Below are 25405 nucleotides of genomic sequence, written 5' to 3'. Positions count from 1 at the left end.
TCTTCTTTTGAAGTTAATGAGAGCTCTAAGGAGAGGAATATAGATGGACTGAAATAAATTATGCTTTATGGTAATCAAATTCCATTTTCCAGACACATTTTTTAACAAGAAAGCGTTCATCAAACTGGGATCCAGGATTCTGGACAAGAAAATAATACAGTTATTTAAATATGGCTAGAAAAAAAAAACAGTGCCTACAAATCTAATAGTGGGATGTCTACATCTTGTCATTTGTGCCAAATTATAAAACCAAATGTAAGCATAAATGCACAAGGACACTAGGCATAAATGCACGGCAGAGAAGAGTCAGCTACAGCTCTATTTCCAAACTGCCTGTGTCTTGAGAACTGAGTGTGGGGATTAGCTGAGAACTAGTCTGAGCTTCGGCAGCTGTAATTTGGTGGTTTTAATTGTCAGCAAGAGAACGCATCCAGGCTCTTAAATCATCCCCATCTTTTCATGTAGACTTGTATGGAACAGGACCAAAGATTGCTCCAATGGAAGCTTGCTTTTACTTGTGACATGTTGTTTCCACTAGGAGTTGTTGTTAGGCAATTTGAGAACAATTACTAGGTAAATAAAACAGAGAAAAAAGTCAATCATCACTCCAGAATATAAGTAAAAATGGAAAATTAAAATCAATTAAAAGATTTGTTTAGCTGCCCGGCACAAGGTATTACTGATGGGGAAGGGCTGTGTTTCTAAGCACATTTGTTTTTCAGATTTTACCAGAATGTATAACGGAGTGCATCTCGTGCCCGCCTTATTTTCGTGTAGTGTTTCATCCTCTGGCTTTGTGGGCGAACTTGATGCCAAGAGAACTCACTGGAGACTGAGTGACAGATCAGGCTGTTGTCCCACATTCCCTTTCTACTAAATCACAGTTTTCTTTAGATGGAAGGTGGCTATTGTGAAGCTGTCAAACTGAGGAAAGTTAAATGGGCTGAAGTGAAGGCTGGTGTTAACAATAGCAGCTATCTCTGTCAAATGAAAGCTCAGCAGACAGTTACAAGGCAATTCGGCACTGATGGGTGGTCGATTAAAAACAACAAAAGGCAAGATGAATGAAAGGGGAAAATCCCTATTACTTTTGTGGTAGGAGCAAGGGGAAAACCAAAAATAAAATAAAAAGCCCACCTCAGTCAACCCTGTAGCAATTGGAGCAGACTTGTAGTTAGCATGACCTTCATAATCTCAGGTATGGCTCAATAAAACTGACAAGATTATTTTCTCTTCAAGCAGCGCTGAAGTATTTTCATTGGCAACAGTCTGGAAAAGTAAAATAAATGCAGAATTCGAGGCAACTGAAGAATTCTTGAACCTGATAGCAGCTGGAACATACAGCCACCAGGAAAAATAGCTAGGTTTTGTGCTAAAGACATTGTGACTTGATCTTTTTTTTTGACAGTGTTGTATCTGAGATTTTGAAGGCTATGCTACGGACAACCAGAAGAGGATTAGAGAGAAATTATCTCTGAGCTCAAGGGTGCACCAATTTGAATTGGATTTGAAATACAACTTTTGCATTTCTTTAGGAAATTAACGGTAGTGTCGCATCCTGATCGTTACCCAACTACCTAACCGTTTTTATCAACTCTGTTTGTCACTTAACAGCTCTTCCACCAAATGCAAGGTGTATCATGCAGTTTTCTCTCTGTGGGACTCATCCTACTTCCACTGAGCTAAGATCAGAAGTGGGAAGGCCTTAGAGCTTCCATGTCAGACATAAACTTAACTTACGCTCTTGTTCTTCAGACATTGTCACTAAGAGTTTCAATACCAAGTATTTAAAGTAAGATGAGAAAGTAAAAACTTAATAGTGTAGAAAGAGATACATTGTCCTGATAGGAGATTAAGTTTTGAAACCTGGTGAAATTCGAGAGGAGGCAAGAACCTATGTCCACTTAGATCCTATGAAACTCCCATTGCTTTCCTTACAATATAAATGCAAGGAAGAATTCAATGAAATCCAAAAAGCCTAGGAAAACAAGTATGTTCTTACACAGCACAGAATTAGGACTGAGGTTACTGCCAACAGTAGAATCAGAGTTCAAAATAATTCTAAAAAGAGAGTAATAAAGAATTCGGGAGATGTGCTCCACACATTAAGAGCATTAAGAAAAGCATTAAGAAACAATGTATCTTTCCAGTTATATTAGGAAAAATAATTCAGTGATTACAAATTGTTCCATTGAACCATCTCCTGTAAACAAGATGTGGACATAGATGTACTACAGGCTGGATCCAGTCTGACAATTTTGACATATTATAGTAGAATTTGTCCCTGTAATATCATGATGTCATTAGACTTTATCAATGAAATTGAGTTTAGACTGCATTGTCTCCAAGTTTTGCTGTAGAAGAAAAGATTTAGTATCTGTTTATCAATTTTAAATAGTAATATTCTTGCTTAATTGTCTTAAAATAACATCAAGATCATAGAATCGTAGAATGGTTTGGGTTGGAAGGGACCACCAAGATCATCCAGTTCCAACCCCCCTGCTATAGGCCGGGCCAGGTTGCTCACAGCCCCGTCCAGCCTGGCTTTGAATGCTTTCAGGAAGCATCGTGGACAGAGAAACCAGGTGCCAGGTACAAATGTACAAAAATGGAAAAAAAAAAACAAAAAACAGTGTTCTGGAGTTTTCTTTCCTATAATGTTTTTATCGCTGAGAACCATGTTATGATTTTCAAGGGTTTTTACAGTGGTGTTGTGCATTTCACCTGATAACTAAATTAATTTGGAAGCATGAAAACAATATTAACCTACCTCACAGAGAGTTGACCAGAACATATATTTTAAAGGCTTTGCAATAAAGCTATGGCTTTGGGAGAAAAAGGTTCAAGCTCCTTGTTAAGAGGTCATCTTTCTCCTGGTTTTGGAAATGACAACGTGTCATGTTGTCACTAGAATCAATACAATTAATTAGATATAAACAGTGGCAGTGGATATCCTTACTGTATCCTTTTAAACCAATAACTGAATATTCTGTTCTTGGTTCCTTTCAGCTTCATCCTTCTAACACTAGAAAAGTCTCCTCAAGCACAAATTGAGTGGGTAGTTCAAAAGTAACATAGGTTTCCTAGGAAATGTAAAAAACAGAGTATTTGTATGTGTGGTGTGTGTGAATGTGGGGAAGTGCTAGGTTTTCCAGAGTAGTGCTATTTGCATCAGTACTGAAAAAAATAAAGGCGTCTGTAGATTTCAGACCGAAGTGCCATGTAACCACGTGAGGTAATTTATAGGGTAAACAAACATTCAGTAAGAGCTAGCTCTGAACTTTTAGTAACTATATCTTAATAACAGAAATGTGTTTTTAAAAATGTATGTGATAAGTCACATGTGGTAGAAGGAATCTGTACAGCTTTCAACTCTTATGACAATGGAGACCAACTTTATTTTGCATAGCTGAAGAACATTACAATTCAAGCAAAATTCTCTTTGACGTTTCAGAGCTACAAAAGCAACAGCACTAAAAACTAGACATGCTTAGGGTATACTTAGTGAGGCTGTGCTGCTTGTATATGAGGACTGCTCCGAAAGTAATGCCTCCTATGTTATGATGTTGGCCTACAATGTCAGAGGCAAATGTTGGTGATATGGCAATAGAGTCTGAACCTTCCCACCAATACTCTGTTACATTTTGTTGATGGCAGCAGAGGGGCAGTCTGACAGAGTGGTGTCTGACATGGAAATGCATATGAAGCAAAGGGGTGCAATTTAATTCCTCCATGAGGAAAAAACAGCACCCACTGACATTCATCGACGCTTGCTGAACATCGATGGAAAGCAAACAGTGAATGTGAGCACAGTGAACAGTGGGTGGTGCATTTCAGCAGTGACGACAGAGATGTGAAAGACAAGCCACATTCCAGACATCCACACTGATGTTTATGAGTGCAGCTTGCAGACTCTTGTTCATCGCTGGTGAAAATGCATCTCTAATGGTGCTTCCTATATTGAAAAATAGTGTTTTTGTCACCAGAATTTAATCTATCAAGTACTGTCATTGTGCTCTTTGTATCCATACTAGTTTCTGTGGAAATAAATAGGAAGCATTACTTTTGGAGCAACCTACATATATCAGAAACTTGTTTAGCATGCACAGAAGGCACTGTAAAATTATTTCAGTGGCATAACTCAAATACTGGGGAAAATTCTCCTGTATTACAGCCAGTGCAAGATTGGGTTTACAGCCAAGTACATCAACATGAATGTTCAACTGTCTGGGGAAATACAAGTCGTACACTGTTACTTAGGGGAAAATGTGCACAGACATGCTGGAGCCCCTTATGAAACAATCCTCATTTTGTTAAACAATGGGATCAAATTTTCAATCAGATTATCAAGCGTATTGCATTCTCCAGGCTTGCCAAGCAAAGAGAAAATATCAGCAAGACTGATATATTTTTACAGAATTAATGATGTATGAAACCTGGAAGTGGAAACATACATTTTCATTTTATCCCCTAATTTTTCTTTTTGCTCTATAAGTGAAAGGAAATGCTTGAAAGTATTTGCAGTTATTCATATCTGTTTATCTTAGAGTGATTATCAGAGCAAACAGTGTCAGGCATTGTGTTTGGATCTGAGCCTGAAAAATAGTGCTTGCAGGAGCAAGGATTAGTTGCATGAGTCAGTGTTTTCAGAACTGTGCCTGGTACTTGATTTCTATCATGCATATTCAGTGCCTTATAAATCATCCAGATTCAGAAATAATTTCCTTTTTTTTTTTAATTTTCCCTCCTATTTATATTAATTTTAGAGCATGCTAGGTTTAATCCATTTTTACATTTTTAGCTCGATCCACGGGATGTTCATTTAAGGATAGAATTGAACTGTCTTTACAAAGTTTGTTTTGGATCTATGGTGTAGGTGTTGTGGATTCTGGATGTGGGATTTTGCAGCTTCAGTGCAATTGTCTTTCAAAACTGATCAGGAATTTAATGCAGTGAAAATGAAACCCGTCTTCCCTGAGATCATCTTGTCCTTGCTTTCTATGGGGATTTCTTTGCTGATTGATCAGCCCTGAACAACCTCGTGTACCAGGCAGAGTCCAGCAGTATGTTTATGAAGGTGTATTGCCTTTGCAGCACTGAAAACCTCAGTCATTTCTGTCATGCAGTCATAATAACCCCCTGGCACTTGCTCATCTTCCTCAAGCCTGATCCCTGCTCTTTATTTGCCGTGCACTGCCTTTATGCCAGTACCATTCCTTCTTGAAATCCTGCTTTGGTAATGCACACCCCCTGAAAATCTCTCTTTAAGTCAAGTGCTAAGCTTAAGGCATTCTCGAAAAATCTGCCGTGTGACAAATTTCACTTTGCTCCATATGAACAAACACTATTTCCAAAGCTAAGTGTCCTATTCTCTCTAGGTTAACACATCACTGAAAACTGTGGCATAGCTGCATGGCTTTGCCTTTTCAGTTCCTGCCTCTGGAAGAGCTCCCGTTACAAGGCTTTATTAAACACCTTGAGCCTTCCTTTTGAACAACCAAAGAAATACTTTGCAGTTTTATGAAGCTGTTGTTCATTTGCAGTGAAATGAAATAGCCAAGCCCCTTCATTGGGTTACAGTACGCTTACATCCAGCAATTCATTCATGAGGACAAATTGACCCCAGGAATTCAAAAACCTCTTAACCTGAGATCAGTGTCAGAGTCTTTGTTGCCATTGTTCCACTCATCTAATTAGTTAGGGTCCACTCTCACTGAACTATTTAAAATACAAGCACGTTGTTCACAGTACAGCTATTTTAGAGTGGCCACTGTTCTGGAAGAACCTGACAGGCTTTGCCTTCAGCTTGCTCTTTCCCAAATTCTCTGTCCTTTCTGTGGTGGGATGAGTAGATGAGCACTGCCTGAGCTTTTGAGGATTTCTTGGGTTCCTTTAAGGAGTTTACTAGCTTCCTCATATTAGCAAACACTGTAATTCGAGTGAATGTTTTTCAATGGTCATCTAAAAAATAGTGCTTCTAATAGGAGAAAATGTGCATTGTGTTAGGAAGAAGAGACAATATATCTTCTCCTTTCCTGTCTCTTCAATTCTTCTCCAAAGCAAGACTGGCACAAGTATATATCCTACAAAAGCATAAGGAAATTAAAAAAATTTTTTTTTTAATTTACCTTTGGCATTTTCTTCTTCCAAATCTTTCACCTCTGCCTTCTCTCTTTTCCACTTTACCACCACTATTTCTTAATGGATTTTCTTTCTCTGTCTGCACTTACTTCTTTCTGTCCCTACCTGCTTCACCAAGGCACAAACCCATTTCTGGGCTGGAAAACTCTGATGGGCCCAATACGTGACAGAAAAATAGTTTTTCCATTCTAAATGTTCTGAAGCTGTGACAACCGAACAAAAAGTTCCCATGTTGGATTAGAGTGTTGTGAACCTACAGCAGATGTTGTGTCTGCAGTGGCAACAATAACTAAGTAGTGCCCTTTTGCAGGCCTGTGTTTGGTTTCAGGGCATAGGCATGTATTGGTTATGAACACTGTTCAAAGAGCTTGTCAAGAAAAGGAGACTACGGAGGGAAATAGCTCTCATGTTAACTGTAGTCAAGAGGTTGTTGGGCCTTGTCATGGCTAAGTGAATTTGAAGTGGGGAAACAGATTCTGAACTAGTGAGAAATTGTCCTCTGTTGAACTCTTTATTTGCTTGGCACCCTATACTCAGCATCCAAGGTCCAGGCAGGTGCTTTGGTTTGCTCACTCAGAGTTGTCTCTGCGTCTGTTTTGGATTTCAGATCCACTCTTGTATCTGAGGGGTGGATGAAGTGGACTAATCTTGTGGAGGAAGACTGCAAATCTACCCCCATCCTCCTGTCCTGTCTACCCTTCTGTCCTGCTGCAGGACTGTGCCCAGGCAGAAAGAAAGAGTCAGAAGTCTCCTTGTGTGTGTTGTGCTACATATCGGAGGTTTAGGACACCCATGGGCCTCAGTGGCTACTGCAAATGAGCTGTGGGACAGGCAGTTGCTGGCCTCAACACCAGCGGGAGTGGAGGGGCTGTGGATGCTACTGGTGCTTGGAGTTTGGAACACACTGGAGCTACTGGTGAGCAGCTCTGCAGCCTTGCCGCGTAGCAGGCACTGAATGAATTTCTCTTCCTCATCATCCATCTGCACAGCTCCTCCCAGTCCTAGCACCCATGCTGGAGAGGGAAGAGTTCATCTCAGTCTGTACTGCTGCTATAAAGTGCCTTGGGAGCTCCATGTCTTTCTTATCTCTTAACTGAAGTACAGTCTCTCGATGACACTGAACTTTGCAGACAGCATTTTGGAATTAGAAGCAAATGCTTCAAATGGCAGAAATGATTTTTATGTGTTTAAGTAGAGGTCAGAGCTGCAAAAAATACATCAGTACAAAGGCTTCAATGAACACAAAAGCTCTTCCACTCCAGACCAGGTTACTGAAGCTTAAGATTTCCAGGCACAATTCATTTCCAATCTGCATAAACAACAAGGCTTTTCTCTTCAATTGCAAGATCAGTCAGTGTAAGGGGGAAACAGCGCAGAGGAAGATTTGTGAATGTCATGTTGGCACTGACAGCTCATCAAGCAGCTCCTTGAAGAACCCACTTTGCTATCAGATTGAAAATGGAATAAAATAAAATATAAAAGTATGTAATCAACGAATGAAAGTAATGTCCTTCCATATGCACTGTAGAGCATTAGATAGATGAACCAGTCTCATGTCACTTGTTCCCCGCTGAACAACTCTTTTTCATATTTTCTGGTATGATTTTTTAAAGTTACCTTTGGAAGTTGCTGTGGAATTATCAGTCACTGTGTAACTGTGTACTAACTTCCGAAAGCCTCTGGGTATAAATATGCCAATCCTACTCCCATTCTATTGGACCTTCTCCTTGGGGGCAGGATTAGACCTCAGTAAGGATATGAGTCATAAAATTACTGGATATGATACAGTATTATTTGTGTTAAACATGCAGGGCTCCATCTACGCTTTTAACAAACAGATAAAATTTAGTAGCAGGTTTCTCCCTCCTCACATAGTTCTTGTCTCAGCTTTAATGAAAAACAAGATGCCTGTCAACAGAGCAGTCGTTATAGTGCACTTAGTACCAACTTAATATTTTAGTTTCCTTGAAGAGCTTTTTGTACATAGTGATTAATGGATGGCTAGATAAAGAAATTCTTCCACTGAAAGAATTCATTTTGCTTAATCCTTTTGAAATTAAGAGATATTATGGAGAGGTGAGTAATGAAGTGCACTTTCTGATTGTGAGGCATCTAATAGATAACCACAGGGGTTACTTTTCTCTCACCAGCTGTAATTATATTAATTACTGATATGGTGCCAGAAACACTAAGGCAGACTGAGTGTGACAACACAAAACGGAGTGTTTCTTAGCAAGACATCTTTCTCCATCAGCTGGACCGGAGGGAGGCTGACCGTGTTATGAGGCTAATGTGTGCCTCTCCTGCGGGAGGGAAGAGACCAGGAACCTCTATCACTCATAGGCTTTTTTGCAGTGAAGACATACAATATGACTTCAGTTCTTTCTAAAGGGAGGCAACTTCAGGTCAGAGGCTGAAGATCTGATCTGTTCTTCAAGCAAATCAATTCTTATTGGGCCTCTGAAGCTACTCAAATGAGTAGAAGTTACTCCTTTGAGAAAGAGCTCACCAGAATGAGCGTGTCATTGACCAGAATGTAATGAAGGAGAGCCCTGGATGAGGAGAAGGAAAAATTATGAAACTATATTTAAGTATGTATAAAATTGGTGGACAAGTGGCCCGGAATATTAGAGTAAATGGTGCTTATAAATTCCATTTAATCTTCTGAGATTTTCTTTTACTGTAACTCTTACAGTGTCTCAGAGGAAATATTTTAAAGATGACTTGCACATTTCAGCAGAAGAATGAATATCAGGTTTCAAGATTTATAGATGGGATGTTTTAAAACAAAAGCTCTTCTTTTTTCCTTTGGTATTACTCTACCATTTATTTTCATTTCCCCAGGTTCTTTGTCCACTGCATTATAAACTTCTCGGGGGAAATCTATCGTTAGATGTTTTCACACACATAGGTCCCCTTTCTCCCCCTTGATAAATGATAAAATTGCGCTCCAGTGTGTGCAACACACTGTTGAAATACATCTGAATTCCATTATACAGTTTGTCATTTGCATGATACCTTTTGAGTTACCACTCTCAGAGAAGTCTTATATGCTGCAGAGAAATGCACTAGGAAAATGGAAGAAGGAGTTCAGTATATGTCCACAAGATAAAGCAGCATAGGTTGTGTTGAATGGCCTTATTTCCATGAAAGTTCGGGGAGAAATAGTTGCATCTCAGTGCTGGTCACTATTTCCATGGACAGCTGTTCTCTCCACATTCTTTGATCAAGTTGGTAAAACATTACTTTTTTTACCACAAAAAGATGTGTTTGATTCCTGCCTGATCTGGATTTAAGTCCTTTATGTATCACAAGTGAAATTTGCTATAACAGGCTGTGTCTTCGGTTTAATGAACCGAATAACTACTTGCGGCACACGTCTAATCCGAGTCGCACAAACCTTCATTTTCAAGTGTCCATTTATATCAAAAGGAGGTTAAAGCAAGATGGAACTTCTTTCCTTGGAACACCCCAATGTCATCTGTATGCTTTCTGTACTTACCACTGCTTCTCCTGATCAGTGCTTTGCTGTGCGTTTCGTGTCATTGGGCTTAATTTCATCTTTACCTCTTCTCTAAAGACAAATAGAAGCAATACAGCCAACCACCCATGGTTTACCCAGTGAGGTTGCAAGGATTATAACACGGACTAAAAAAAAAAAATTTTAAGTATTTTGAAAAGCAAGACTCTTATAATTGCATTGCTATATTCCCATTTTACCAGAGGCAAACCCAACAAAAAAGGAAAAGCATGTGTTTTTCTCTGTCACCAGTGACTGTCCTTCCTGCAGAAGCAATGTTCGTGTTTGTTGTAATACGATCCAGATGTGAGATCTATTTTGTACAAATGTGGTTTGACACGATCAAGTTAATTTTCTGGGCAGCTCAGGATTAGGGAATTGCACAGTATTCACAGTATTCCCTTTGCTGTCAGCTTGCAACACCCTCTGCCCTTCCTTTCCATTCCCACAAGGCTTTTTTACATGTGAATGGAGCTCCAGCACAGTGGTGAACTGATCGGAGAGCCAATTAGAAGTGCAGAACCTGGATTCTATTTAGAAAGCGTTAAGCACCTCCTTCTTGATGCTGTCACATGAAACCTACAACATCTTATTATATACAGCATACTCCCAACACAGCCCTACACATCCTGAGCAGGAATAACTGCATAGTGTTCTTGGAAGGTTGCTGGCAATCCAGACTTGATTCACTTGTAAAAAGCATTTAAATAAGATATACATTAAATCAAATAAAGAACGTTGAACTGTGAAAATGCTCCCTTAAGAAGTTCTAATGCTCTGTAAAATTACCTGAAATTATGGTGTACTGTGATGTGGTGTACAGTAATTTTTCAGGGAGATTATCTCACATCTCATAATCAAATCTTGTCTTGGTAATTAAAGGATCCCAAAACAGCAGGTCTGGTGCACACAAAACACACATGCTGTTTCTGTGTGTGTGCAGCCAAGCTTGGTGGCACCCCAGTAAGTTACTGCCCAGACCTCGGGGCTGATTTTAGGGTTCTGCTGCCACAGTTCCTCCCTGTAGTGGTGGCTGGAAAAGCCCATTTCAGCGATTCAGGTGTCCCATTAAGTCCTATGTCAGCTTGTTCTGCAACTTTGGCCTCTTGCTGTTCACGGCTTCTTTGAGCAGTTCAAACCGGTGTCTAGACTTAGATTTTAGCTGAGCAACTCATGCTGTAAACTGTTTGGAGTAGTTGGAGGGACTGTGTGGCTATTCATGTTGAACATGGAGAAAAAAAATGTATAGAACAGTCTTTCCTGCTGAGAAACAGAAGCCATGGTGATACATGTATTATATTTTAATAGTGCCTGTTGATAGACACAGAGAGGTTTCTGATTAATAGAAAATGATATTTTGGGGGAAAAAAAGTTCAGTCAAAGAGAGAAGATAATATAACTTGCTGGAGCAAAATCATAATAAACTGAGCTAAAAAAGCTCATTTTGATTTTGGACTATTTCATCTTGTTCTGATGTCCGGTGCAAGTTGAAGACTCCTAAAAATAATATTTTGTTGTTACTGTCTCTGCTAAGACTCTTATAGACTCTCATCCTAATAAAGCCCTCATTCAGACATTTGTCTAGTTAAATTTGTAAGAACAATCTGCTTTGGGAGCCTACTCATCCCTGGAGGAAGTGGGTATTACAGTCAGTCGATGAGATTGCCCCTACTTACACCACAGATAAATGTGTTTCTTTGTCACAATGTTTCTGCTTTGCAGGAATTTCACATTCCAAACTATAAACCTCTGAAAATTGTAGATTATAATAAATATGCTGACACAAGTTTGTCTGTTAGAGTAAATGGCATTGCTCTAATAATGAAATGAAAAATCCTACTTAATCCCACTCTTTCCCTAAAGTGGTGTTTTGCATTAGCTGTGGATGAAAAGACAAACAAGTACATGTATATTCAATAATAATGTCAACAAGGTCAGAGAAGAATAGGAAATAAAATGAATTCATAACACCTCTGGAAATAGCTTTTTGATACAGGCAGTTTTCTCTTTGATTTGCCCTCACTGAGGCTATTCGTTGTAACTTTAGTATATTCACTGAATTGGTCCTTATTAATAGCTGGCCTAATCTTAATAGCAAATGTACACTGTAATCTCCATTCTGGGTGTCTTCTGAGGTCAACAGGTACGTAGAGCAGAATAGGTAATACATGTATTTACGAGGATCTCTCACTCATGAACACCTAATTTCATGTTCAAAACAGACAGATAATGTTTGAGAGAACTATTGATACAGAGCTGTTCTGTCTCAGTGCTTTGAAGCCAAACTGGGTTACCTCTATAGGCAGGACTCTGAAATAGGCACCTTGAGTTATGGTTGCTGGCAATCTTAAAAAGACCTTATTGGGCTTTGAGTGTCACCAGATGCTATTTGCTTATAAATGAGAGTTAAAAGAAACATTAAATGGTACAAGCTACTAGGACCTATGCCTTCAGAATATTAAGCACAGTTTAAAAGACTGGTAGACCATCTAGTCCTCTGCTTTCTGTAAAATATTACATCTTCCAGCCAACATCCTCTGGGAGCAGGTTATTTGAACTTTTCAACATCCTTCTTTCATTTGAACATACTATATATTTTTAATTTATCCCCTCACTTCTCTCCCTACCATAATATATTTATTGTTGATACTCTATTCAGTTTCTCCTTAATTATTCCATCTACCTGAAGAATGTGATGCATTTTGGAAGCTGTGCGGTTTAGTTGTTTAACCTTTGAGTTTTGTAACTGAATGAGATGACATATTCTTTGTTTAGCAGAGCTGGCTAAGAAGAATTATATACTCCAAGTGATAAGCTTGGAACTGCTAAAGAAATACCGAAAACCAATTTTTTTCCTCTCTCTAGTCGCCTAAACATCCATTAGTCTCTTGAAGGGAACTCATAAATCCTGCAAATTTAGTTTATCTGAAACCAACTCTAACAGTTGTCCTTCCTACTAATCATGTTTTATATCCATTTTATATTTTTCAATATTCAATAAACATGTCTTGTGCTTACGGTACTTGTTAGAAAGTGTCTGCAGAGTAGGCTGTATAAGGACAGTTATTAATCACCCATTTCAGATGACTGTTTGGCTAGTTTAGTAAGTGTACTCATTTATCTTTTTTATGTTTGTTTTTTTCCTTTGTTCTTTACATTTATCTGATGTGGAATTTCCTTTGTCCTTTTTGACTTATTTCTACCAGAATATGTCAAAAAATGAATTTAACGTGTAACAAATGAAAAAAATATGATAGTTGGAAAGAGGAAAAAGTAATAATAAAAAAAAAAAAACCCTTTAGGCTTCATTCATGAAAAGATCCTTTGCATTATGTCCTCTTAGATGTGCATTAAAAAAATAACAATAATAGAGTACATTATCTAGCCGTGCTGCTTTAAAGCAGTAGATAATTTACACATTAAAGTGAGATGTAGGTTTAAAAGTTAGAGCGTAGGACTGAATTAGAGTTAAGAGTCAGGATGTTATAGTCCTGTATTAAGATGGTCTCCGTTTCCTGGGGGTATTGTCCTTCTGGTGTGTAATGAGACTTGCAGATAACAATCTGGGGCTGTGGATCGAGCGAGGCACGGCGGTATGCTGAGCATGGCACTGCAAGCAGTGGCACTGGGGAAATGAATGAATGTGTCTGCTAGATAAACAACATAAAAAGTTCCTGTTCGTCACCAAAATCCAGGCCTCTAAAGATTAATATTTCCTGAAGAATTCTTACTTTTAAAAGAATCTTTATCCACGCTACAGTCTTACTTTTATGGGTTCACATATTACAGGCAGGCATCTGCCATTTATCAAGAGGTTAATGACTAGTAGTTATGTGTCCAGATACTTTGTAACCACCGAGCTGCCCGACAACAGAGGTCACTGAAAGACAGATGACTTACAAACCAGTTTAAGGATCTCCTTGCACTTTCTCTTTTTAAGAGCACCGGCAGGGCTTCGAACTTATATTTTCCCACTGGGATTATTGTCCCCTCTTTAGAATTCCATATGCCATAAGGCTTCCACTGGTGGTCCTCAAACAACGAAAAATTAATGGAACATCCTTTGATTGCTACAGTTATTTAAAGGCTAACAATAAAAAGTCATAGAATTCAGTCTCCATCAAAGCAGGAGGGAAGCGGAAATTGCAATTTGCCATTCTCCTGCAGTGAGTAAAGCAGATCAGAGTGGGGGAAAGAAGGCTTGGCAATTTCAGTGGGTGTCACAGCAGATTGGGTGACATACTGATTCATTCGTTTGTCATCCTCCAATAAAAGAGACGAGGTGCTGGAACAGGCTGCCCGGAGAGGTTGTGGATGCTCCATCCCTGGAAGTGTTCAAGACCAGGTTGGTGGCCCTGCCTGTGGCAGGGGGATTGGAACTTGATGATCCTTGGGGTCCCTTCCAACCCCAGCCATTCTGTGATTCTGTGATTCTATGAAGTGTGCCCAGAGGAATATCAGCTCTGAGAAGTACCACCAGATAAAAGTGTGAATATGTGGGAAACTGTAGGGAAGAGTATTTGGTCACTGTTAGTCATGTCTGTCTAGGTAGACAGACCTTGAAAGAAGAGACCTTTTCTGCAAAGACGTAACAGCAAATAATGACTTTGCATTAAAAAAAAAAAAAAAAAAAAGTTGTATAAGGCAAGTGTTAATACAGCAGTATGCATTATTCAACTCCTTCTTATGTCAAGGGAAAGAAGAGGGACTTCAGGACTGCCTGACCTGCTGGGAGTTTCCTTCCCCTTTATCCAAGGGCAGGGAGCAGTAACATGGGATATCCCTACAGGGAAAAAAAAAGATATTAACAACTGGGAGGATGCATCAAACCTGAGAAAACTCCTTTCTATTCCCTGTTCTGCATTCTCAGTTAGGTGAGGTGAGATCAGTACAGGCCTCAAAAAAAAGATTACTAATACCCTAGATCCAGAATGAAACACGGTGCACCTTTTTGTCTCCTTTTAGCAGTCTCAGAACTGAATTTCCCTTTCCCCTTGTAATATAGAAATATGGACTAATCGCTTTGAGATAATCTGCAAATAAAAGAGGACGTGAAAGAGGAGCTGACTGCCAAACTTCATAATGGACGAGTCTTACCTAGCATCTCATAGAAGAACTAATAACATACATATGCAGAGTATTCATCAGTTTCCTTAGCATAGGTCTGATTCTGCTGCTGTTGAACTGAAAAGGTAGTTCAGCCCATTTTATACAACTTTAAGTCATTAAACGTAATTCAATCTCTTGGGTGTTTTTTTTTCAGGATGCTTGAGGATGATCTGAAACTCAGCAGTGATGAAGATGACAGTGAACAGGTAAAATACATCTCAGTGCATTGACCATATAATCTAACAAAGGATTTTTTTTGTTGTTGCTTGAATGTGTCTGCATGATTGTTTGCTATACTTGCATCAAAAGCATTTTGAGGTGCTGCAGAATCCAATATCTTAGGTTTTACCTGCACGTAATACCATTTCTGAATCTTTTACAGTCATTTCTAAGTCCGCTCAGGTGGGAGGAAACTTCTTAAATAAGAATACATTTTGGCTGTTTTGCTGAATTAACTGTGAAATAGATTAAACCAAACCAAAACAATGAATGATAGCCTTGGAATAAGAGAACACTCATGTCGTCATCTGGGAATAGCTAATGTAGGCTGAGTTCCCATCCATTGTACCAAATTAACTGTGGAACAACCTCCACTTGTTTCACACTCAGTTTCTGAAATTGATGACCTGTTTGGAAGTGGGTGTAAAATGACCACATCAGACCACTATCATGACTGTAGAGTTGTTTTGCACTTTGCAATTCATTTGTAGGACTGCACACATGAAGTTTGAGTCTTTAAGTTTTATTCTAGTAAGTGAGAAAAGGGCTGGGGGTCCACAGTCAGTAATTCAGCAATTCCCATTTGTGAGAGGTAAAATCTTCAGTGTGTAGATCTAAATCAATACTGAAAGTCTCTCAAACTATATGGAACGTTAATGAAGAAAAATTTTCAGAAAACTGTCTGATGTAATTCTCTGTTCTTCCCACCCTATAAATATTTATGAGTAATGCTGGGAAATAAGGCTGGTGAAATTCATATTCTCAACATTCTTCTTAAAAACATTGAGACTTTGGGTTAAATTCATCCTTCATGTTATTTTACATAGGTTGCTCTCAAAATAATACCTCTTATTTATTTCCATGGAAAGTACAATAGATACAAAGAGCAAAATAACACTGTTTTATAGAACAAATTCTCAGCCACAAAACACTATTTTTCAACATAGTCACCATCATTATCTAAGCATTTTTGCCAGAGAGGAACAAAAGCCTGCAGGCCACGTTCGTAAACATCTGCACCAGCAGAGGTGTCCCACTCTTGCCCTCACCACTGCTGAAATGCACCACCCAGCCCTCACTGTGCTCACATCCACTGTTGGGTCTCCTTAAACTTTCAGCAACCATCGATGAGTCCCAGTGGGTGCCATTTGCTTCTGTATAGAGAAATTCACTGTCACAGCTTTACTTCATGTACATTTCCATGTCAGACACCGCTCTGTCAGACTACCCCTCTGCTGCCATCTGTCACACAGTGACAAAATATAACAGTATTGGCAGGAAGGTTCGACCTCTACTGCCGTCCTGCCAGCATCCCCCTCTGACGTTGTTAATTATAAGTGGATCTTTCTTTCTTATTTACTTTTAAACCACTTGAATGCTCTCCTTCAACCCACCTAATCCATCCTTTAGGGCATATTTGTCCAACCCATGGCCCACAGGCTGTGTGCAGCCCTGGACAGCTAGTGATGTGGCCCTGCAAAGTCACACACTTCTAGCATTACTACGTGATTTTTAGCAGTATTTTTCAGGAGTCGATCACGCATAGCTTGAGTGTGGACTGTGTAGGAGACAACAGAACGCAGTGGAGGGGAGGGTGCAGAGCAGTGCCAGTTCTGCCACTCATGCCTGCCACACACACTGGATCAAATCAAAACCCACGTGTGTTACACGTGGCATGCACTTGTGCCACTTAGCAAGTAAAACTTGGTTATTGTCAAAAATGATATTTCAACCTACCTACAAGTGTGTATGCCTGTGAAGACCCACACTTTTTGTTATTAAGCCAACTTGTAGATTTTCTTATTTAATTATTAACGTTGGGCATGTGTTATGTCATAAGTTAATAATTTAACATGTTCATTAGTTTCACAAAAACAAGGTCAAAAAAAAAAACCAAAAAATAAAGGAAGGGTTTTTTTTTATTTCTATACGTTAATTATATTGCATGCTATATGTGGCCCAAGACAATTTGTCTTCATTCAGTGTGGCCCAGGGCAGCCAGAAGGTTGGACACCCACAGTTTAGAGTCATACCAGGAAAAATGTATCTTCCGGTGTCATTTGACCCCTTAGTTGTACAAGTCAGTACTATTAGCACCAAGAACAACTATCATTCTCATCTGAAGGCCAAGAATCAAAAGCCTGTATTGGTGCAGTGCACTATTGTGCAAGCATGTTGGCTTGCCCAAATATTCCCTTAGGCTGACATTGTGGCACTGTGCAAAATTTAGAAACAGTAACATATTCTCAGGAAGATTTTATTTTTGTTTTCTTACTATAGTAATTTTCCATTGATTTCAGTAGACTTACTCCAGATTTACGCAATCTACACTGAGTCGGTGTCACCTCTGATGTCAGCCCTGTGCAGGAAGGCCACGAATTGTGTCCACCATGTAACATAGTTTTGGCAGCTGTCAGAGCACTGCTGTTGTACTATCAATGCATGCCCCTTACCCAAAGGGAGGGTTATGCTGGGAAGCAGTGTTACCTTGCTCACAGGTCAGAGGCTGCAGCTTAAGTGTGGAGGTGTGCCCAAGCAGTAGGAAACCTCAAACTGCACAAAAACTTTACAAGATTTTCTAGCAAATATGTTTTGCAGTGTAAGCTGAAGACAAGAGAGCCATGATAAGGACCATTCATGTCTTTTCTCAAAATCTTATAGTACATTAAAAATGGTTTTCTTTTTCCTTTAAGCAGCATGAGTTTCATGTCACTCTGAGTGATCAGCATTGATTAATGTCTCCTTAGATCTCCCAAATATCTTCTAAAGTGGCAGATTATGGTACCTATATTTAGAGGTTCGAATGGATCCAATCATGTAAAAAATAAATGAACTGTCTGGACAGTAAGCACGCTGGTCATATTTCTACAGTTTCCTGCACTTAACAAGAACGTGCAAATGTGTTGCTTTTATGTGCATTACCAACGGAGAGTGTAAGCAATGTTATATACATCATGGGAAAGAATTCCACAGGTTTTTAGATTTCCTGGAAATGTGACTGTATGCGTCTGTCCTTTAGATTCTTGTAACACACTGCATCCCAGAGAAAGGCCTTGCAAAGCTGAGCAGCGTGGCTCTGCTGCATCATTCAAGCATTATGCTGGCAATACCTTCACACTTCAGCAGCTGCTGCCATCTCTCTATAAAGGAAAGAGAGGGGACTGGGTGTGGAAGGAAAGGTTGACCTAGCACATTGGTCGGGCACATAAGCATCAATAAAGTAACTGCAATATTTTTTGTCTGTAAAATATTATTTACAAAAGATACGTAGAACATCCATTCATGACGGACAGATAAAGGTGATTACAATATACAAATTATAGGATGTTGAATTTTCAGCTGTGGAGTTATAAAAATGTTTTTATTAACATAGAGATTTTGCACACAAATGGGTATTGTAGTTCACCTGTACATGTGTGTACATTATGACAGGGAGAGTAAAGATTAAAACTCAAAATCATTGTAACAGTTTATGCAACATTGCTGCAACAAATTATTCTCGTTGCAATCTTTCTGATTTTTACAGCTGTAGGCTTGTAGCCAATGTGAAGCATGAGCTAGCATTTACTCATTTTTATTTATAAAAATACAACATGTAAAAAACAAGTTTGTTATCATAATCTCTTTACTAGTATTCCAAGGAAGCTGAAATTATTTGAGAACAGCAATCAGTAGGGAGCCCCAGGACCCAGGCTTGTATTTGTCCTTTGAGAATTGCTAGGGCCCCTTCAATACTTTCATGGCAGGGGCAGTAGTGGCAGTGATCCATAAATGCACCTCAATACCAACTTTCAGTGAATGTCTGTGGTATGTGGAGAGCATTTGATCTATCAGCCTGTCTTCTGAGACTGCCAGTAGTCCATTTGTCTTATTGCAAGACTGTTAGAAGCTTGTCGCAATAAACGAAACTCTCATGTCCTATTCTTTCACTCCTGTGAATGAGCACATGTATTTCTGATCTGTACTACATTTATTTAGGGGCCCATGAGCCTCGTACTTTTTCAGTTGTTAAACAGCTCCTTCCTCTTCTCCCCAGTGCTGAAGAGAAACCCAAAACATGATCGCTCTGGTCAGTCACATAATTGTGGCTGAGCCTGATTTTTGGATAAAATGAGAACTGATAGTTTGAAGCTAGTGAAGGGTATTGGTCTATTTAGATAGTGTTAGTGAGTTTGTTACTGAACACACTGTTCACTTTTTAACACCCACTTTGCAAACAGGATGGAAATGGTTCCTAAGGGCTATGTTCTGGAGAACCTAACAGAATGTTAGGTCTTCTTGGTTCTTCTAGAAAAAAAAAAAAAGGATGCTATCCTCTTTAATTTCACCCCAAAAGGCTTAAGAAGGTCCAGCAAGCAAGTGGTGACTGGAAATCCAAACTACTAGTGTCAAACTGCTGCAAATTGCAAGGAAGCATAATGGCTTTCCTTTCCTCTTAGACTCCATTACTACATGCTCTGGCAGGTGTGGGCTTGGAATAGAAGTTGTTGGGCCATGACATGCAGGAGGTCCAATGAGATGATCCTCGAGGGTCCCTTCTGACTTCAGATCTGTAAATCTTTGGACTATATTGACTATAGCTATAGATCATGGAGGAAGCTACAAGTTACCCAACTCCAGTCATCATTTTTTGGGCCTCACTTGGAGATACTGCAGCTATCACCTATATCTAACACACATAAAGACATCCCACAGCATCTTCAGTGTAGACACTTTAGATCTGTCCACGTGACACATGCTTTGTCTCTTAGACAAAATGCTGATTCTTATGTCTTTCATTGTGGGTGATTTGGGATTAAAACCACACAGAAAACGACAGGTTAGATCTGGAATCAATTTTCATTTACAGCTGAGAAGCAGTTATTGATGCTGTGCTCACAGTTCAATAAAAGATCTAAAGATATAGACCTTGTGTTTCTTTTTCAATATAAGCAGCATAATCAGTCGCAAATGTTTTTACAAAGAAAATTGTATTGACAGTTTTATTAAAATTGCTGTCTTTAAAGTTTTAAGATATCAACAATTTGACCTACTTGAATGGTTTTTAATATGCACACTGACCAACCCAGTGGATTTTTATGTCACGCATTTATAATACCAGGTATTATAAATGTTTAATGTATTATTCGAGAAGCATTGTTACATTTAAGCATTGCCTGGGTTTTAAACTCTACTGAGAGAAACATTGCATTCGTATTGCATTCAGAGGTCCTCTTGCATGGTATTTTTAGGTTGCCCACAACAGATATTGTCAAGGCAGATGACACACAGGTTCACAGTAAAAACACTAGGTGACAAGGTATTTCAGAGATGCTGCTATTGATGCTCTTCCCTAAGAACAGTGCTTTTACATGGCTTTATTACTCTGTTAAAAAAAACTAAATCAGAAATTAGAAAGAGTAGTGATTATTTTCAATTAGTAGCTTGGTTCAGCTAAAAGAGCTTGGATAAAACATGGATTTGTGTTTTGTTCTTTAAAGCACCTCTGTATAACTCAAATTAGCTTTGAGCTCAAAGACATCCAAATGAGTTGTGTCTGGATACAGTATTATAAGCAGCTGTAGTGTATCCAGTTTTTTTAACCAGCTCCTCTTTGTTCTTCTGCCTAACGAATAGTCCTGTTAACCCCAGAAATACATCCTTAATTGAAAGCACATTCCTAGCAAGCTGTGTGCATTTTAACCAAAGAAACTTTGATACTAACTGCATTGTTTTCATGTAAATAGTATTATTGGCAAATGACTGAGATGTTTTTCTTTACTGTTGTGTTTTTCTTCCTTCTTCACTTAATGATTGCCACCTTATTTGAACTCCTCTGATAACTGGCGACATTGTTGTGATAATACAAAAATGAGACATACACATAATCCATGGCCTTGATCTGTCTTCTGTATTTTACACAAACCTTTATATTTTTTGCTAGGTTGCTACTAGGTAATTACCTACAAAATGTTTGACTTTGTAGCTCAATCTAAAAAGGTGATCAGCTGAGCTTTGAATTGTTATAATGCATACTGAACTTTCAAAGCCCGTATTCAATTTATTTTTTTTAACTCTATGACATGCGAAGATGCACTATGCTTTCGTCTTGAAACACGTTTTAAAGTGATATGGCTACCACTTTCATTGTAACAATAGATATCCTTTCCTGTTGTCATTTATTCCGTTTTTTTAGCTGGATCCTGAACAAGCTGTTTACTCCCCAAGGTTTCGCTGCATTTCCATTTACTTTGTTATCAGCAGAAAGGCTGAAGAACAGCTCTTCAGTAATGACATCAATACTGCACACACAGTGAGAGAGGTCATCTTGTCAAAGCTATAGAAAAATCAGATGGATTAGGATGAAACTAGGTACAAAATAACTTTGATAGAGTCTTTAATGTAAACAGTTTATCTGTCATTGGGTTTCATCTAAATCCCAGAGTGATGCAGCATTGCTTGTATCCACAGCAGTGTATTTTGATAAAGAGCCCACTTTCCAGTGTTTAAGATCTGCAGTCATGTTTTATAATTGTAAGGAAATGTTTTCATTGAGCCATTAATGAAAACAGAAGCTATTAGGATAATGCAGTCATTCTTCTCAGTCTATAACCATGAAAAATCCTTTCATGAAGGTATGCCTCTTCTTCCTACCTCAGTCCCTTTTAAATGATACTCAAATTATTTTATTCCGCACAACACTAAACAGCTGTGTATCATCAACCATGTAAAACAAATCCTCCAGCTTCTGTTAGACCAGACTTTGGAAATAAGGGATTTGATGGTTGGCATGTCTAAGGTACTAATTCACATAGCAGTGACATAGGTTCCTATCATTTTGTTTGTTCATTATCAGCAAAGGCTTTCTGTAGCCACTGTGAGATCTGAGGTGAACTTGCTGCAGTTATGAGCAAAGAGCATGGCACCCACTAAACTGCAAGGTGTTATCAAAGGCTTTTCACTTCCTCAGACTCACAGAATCTCCTGTACCTGTTTCTGCACATGTTGCTATTGTGGAGGTCATCCATCACTGGGAAAGGGGATTAATACAGCCCTCAGGAGGAATGGTTGCTGAAGACTGTACAATTCTGTAGATCAACAAGAAGTTTGCCCCTGCAGATTGCAGCCATGGTCTTACCTCAGCTCTGAGGTGACAGCCACATGGATCAGCACTGGAAGAACTGGAGGAGCCCCATCCTTTCCACTGAAATGCATTTTCCATGGGTTGCCTGATACGCACTGGCATCTTAGTGGTTTACCACAGTAGAGAAAATAATGCAGGAAGGTGAGCAGCCCTAGCAAAGGCTGAAATGCTTTTGTTGGAAAGATGGATAAATACAGCTGCAAGAATTCCTCTCCTCACATTCCCACAAATAAGCAGGCCCCTCAGTGCTCTCTTAAGCATTTGCATTTCTTGGGTTTATTTTTTCATGCCACCAGCCTGAAGCAGCCAAACTGTCAGCCATGCCACTAGAAATCATTCACCTCAAGGAGAAGCTTTAAACACAGACCTGGTGCCGCTATCACTAATTAAATAGAGGTGGAAAGGCCATTTGCTCCTGAGCACTGCCATAAGGCCCATACGCTGGAGAACTGCCAGCTTTTTGGGGATGGGAGGGAGGAGGGAGATACAGCTTTCACTCCTCAGGATGGATCACGTACTCTGTGTGTGCATGCATGCCTGTGCACATATGTTTTTATAAAGGAGGCTTTATTATAAGCATGGAGAAAAATGCATTTCCCCAAGTCTTGTGGCATACATATGCCACTTATGCAAAAGCCTTGTATTGTTTTGGCAGCAAGCAAAGACAGCAGCAGCTGAGATAATTGATTGATACCAATATTGTTGTTGTTAAAAGAAAAGCCAGACTTGACCATACTGTCCTATAAAAATAAATCTGAGGTCTGTGGTATCTGCGGGCCATCTCGGTGCTCAACACTCACTAATCCAACCACATAGGAAACGTTTATCTTCCTTTTCTCCTCAAAAGGAGAGTGTGATTTTTATCATGCTTGTCTTGCAGAGCATTTTGGTAAAGAAACTGTCTGGCTTTCCTATACTGGCCATCTGCAGCATTGCTCTTACGTAAAACCCCAGGCAACTATGTGTGTGAACTTCAAAATCTGAATTCTTAGGAGTTTTTCACACTAGTAGAATATAGTGCTAGTGTTTTCTTAAGGCTGGGGGGCTGCAAATATCTCAACAGAGGGACTCATAGGTGGCCAGAACAAGCATGGAAGTAGGTGATGAAAAGGGCATGATAAATCCAGTAATTAGCTTGTCAGCCAGAATAAGGGAAGAGGAACTGAAAGTTGATCTCCCCTGGAGGAGTTCCAGGAGGAGAACAGTAATGAGAACTAAACACCCTAATTTTTCTTACAATGAATGCATCTGCCACTGCAAGGTTTGTTGGGGTTGGAGGTGCTTCATTTTGTACCATCAGGACGAACCTTCCAAGAGCAGACCTCCTACTCACGTGTAGGGGCAGGCTCGGAGCGCAGTGTTCTCTCCAGAACAGAACATGTGTGCTTTACAAAGCTACCACTTCTCATGGCAATATATTATGTGTAGTTTTCAGAGCTGTGCTACTTGGCAAAGTCATCTGAGCAATATGGTAAACCAGACCAAGGGTAGCAAAGAGTTATTACATGTCTGTTTACTTCTATTGCCTATTTGATTTAATATTCAGGGTAAATTTAATGTTCAGTATAAATTAAAATCCTTAAAGTCTTTAGTCCTGTATAGGAAAAAAAATGAGCAGCATGAACAAATGAACGATAGCAACATCAATACACACGTTTCCAGCACCACCAGTGCTGGTACTCTTTGACTCTGCCCTTTTGCTTCTCAAATCTAGGAAACCCTTCATTTATTAAGAGTAGGGAAGAATCTAAGGATAGACTGGAATCCTGGAGGAATGAGGTAAAGAACTTTGCCACTGTAAAGAATCCAAGGGCATAAACCACAAAGGAACTGAGGTAGGAGGGGCTGTTTCAGAGGCATTTGCCTAACCTCCTTTCCATTATGGCACAGAAAGTTATAACCCACAGGAAAGCTGTGAAAAGTAGCAATTAGACGTTGCACACCAAAAGCACACCTCATTATAAGACTTCAAAACATCAGCACTTATTCAGATAAGTCTCAGAGATGGAGATACATACAAATAGTTATACTTTCTGTTAGAAGTGGATAACCGAGGAATACATTGATTTTGGAGATTGTCTGCACCTACACAATGAAGTACCAGGACGCAATTTAGCCTTTTTCTCCTTCTTTCTTTAGGAAATTTTAGACAAGACGTTTATTTTTTTTGCTTCTCTTGTAAATTTTTCTTGCCCTTTTTCTTCTGTTTCTTATTCTTTCTTATGTTATTTTATCATGTGATTAGAAACATGGGTACGGAGTAAGCCCAGTAAATAACGGATTTCTTGTTTTATTAGCCATCTGGAGTGTCGAATCAAACACACATTTTAGGAAAAGTCATCAGTAAATAAGAAGACAATACTACATTTTATTCACAGCTAAATATTTTATATTTTCAGGGTAGGATTAATCATCTGCTAAGCTGGGGTTATGTGTAATGAATTTGTAATAATTTACTTACTGAGAAATTTTGTTTATAACCAGAATTTCAATTCAGATTTTTGTTTTTCTTAAAGATGGACTTCCCAGAATCACAGAATTGCAGAGTGGCTGAGGTTGGAAGGGGCCACTTGGGATCATCTAGACGAACCTCCCCACTTCAGGCAGGATCACCTAGAGCACATTGCCCAGGATCACATCCAGGCAGGTTTTTAATATCTCCAGAGAAGGAAACTCCACAGCCTCTCTGGGCAACCTGTTCCAGTGCTCAGTCGTGCTCAAAGTGAAGAAGTTTTTCTCATGTGCAGATAGAACTTCCCATGTTTGAGTTTGAGCCCGTGGTCTCTTGTCCTGTTGCCAGGCACCACAGAAAACAGCCTGTTTCCATCCTGTTGATGCCCTTCCTTAAGATATTTGTACACATAAATAAGATCCCCTCAGTCTTCCCCAGACTGAACAGTCCCAGGTATCTCAGTCATAATTCATAGGAGAGCTGATCCATCCCTTTATCATCTTTGTAGCCCTTCACTGGACTCATTCTAGGAGCTCTGTGTCTTTCTTGAAATGACGAGCCCAGAACTGGACACAGTATTCCAGTTGTGACTGAGTAGAGGGGGAAAATCACCCCCCTCAGCCTGCTGGCAACATTTCCTAATGCCATCCAGGATACCATTGGCTTTCTTGGCCACAAGGGCATACTGCTGGTTCATGGTCCTTCTCTTCAGGGTTGCTTTCCAGTAGGTCAGTCCCTAGCCTGTACTGATGCATAAGATTATTCTCTCCAGGTGCAGGACCCTGCACTTGCCCTTGTTGAACTTTATGATGTTCTTCTCTGCCCACCTGTTCAGCCTGTC

The 25405-nt window shown here is 39.4% G+C and overlaps 1 protein-coding gene across 1 annotated transcript in view; it reads left to right on the top strand.

Annotated features, from left to right (window-relative positions):
• AFF2 (AF4/FMR2 family member 2) overlaps positions 1-25405 on the top strand; it is a 250541-nt gene that overhangs the window by 138574 nt on the left and 86562 nt on the right. Inside the window, exon 7 of the mRNA XM_021405874.1 lies at positions 14925-14976. Within this exon, the coding sequence (XP_021261549.1) occupies positions 14925-14976 (52 nt within the window). The remainder of the gene's footprint in view (positions 1-14924; positions 14977-25405) is intronic.

This window comes from Numida meleagris, chromosome 8 (assembly GCF_002078875.1).
Source record: "Numida meleagris isolate 19003 breed g44 Domestic line chromosome 8, NumMel1.0, whole genome shotgun sequence".
Lineage (NCBI taxonomy): Eukaryota > Metazoa > Chordata > Aves > Galliformes > Numididae > Numida > Numida meleagris.
The sequence above is the reverse complement of the archived record's forward strand: the minus strand, read 5'-3'. Positions and strand labels throughout refer to the sequence as shown.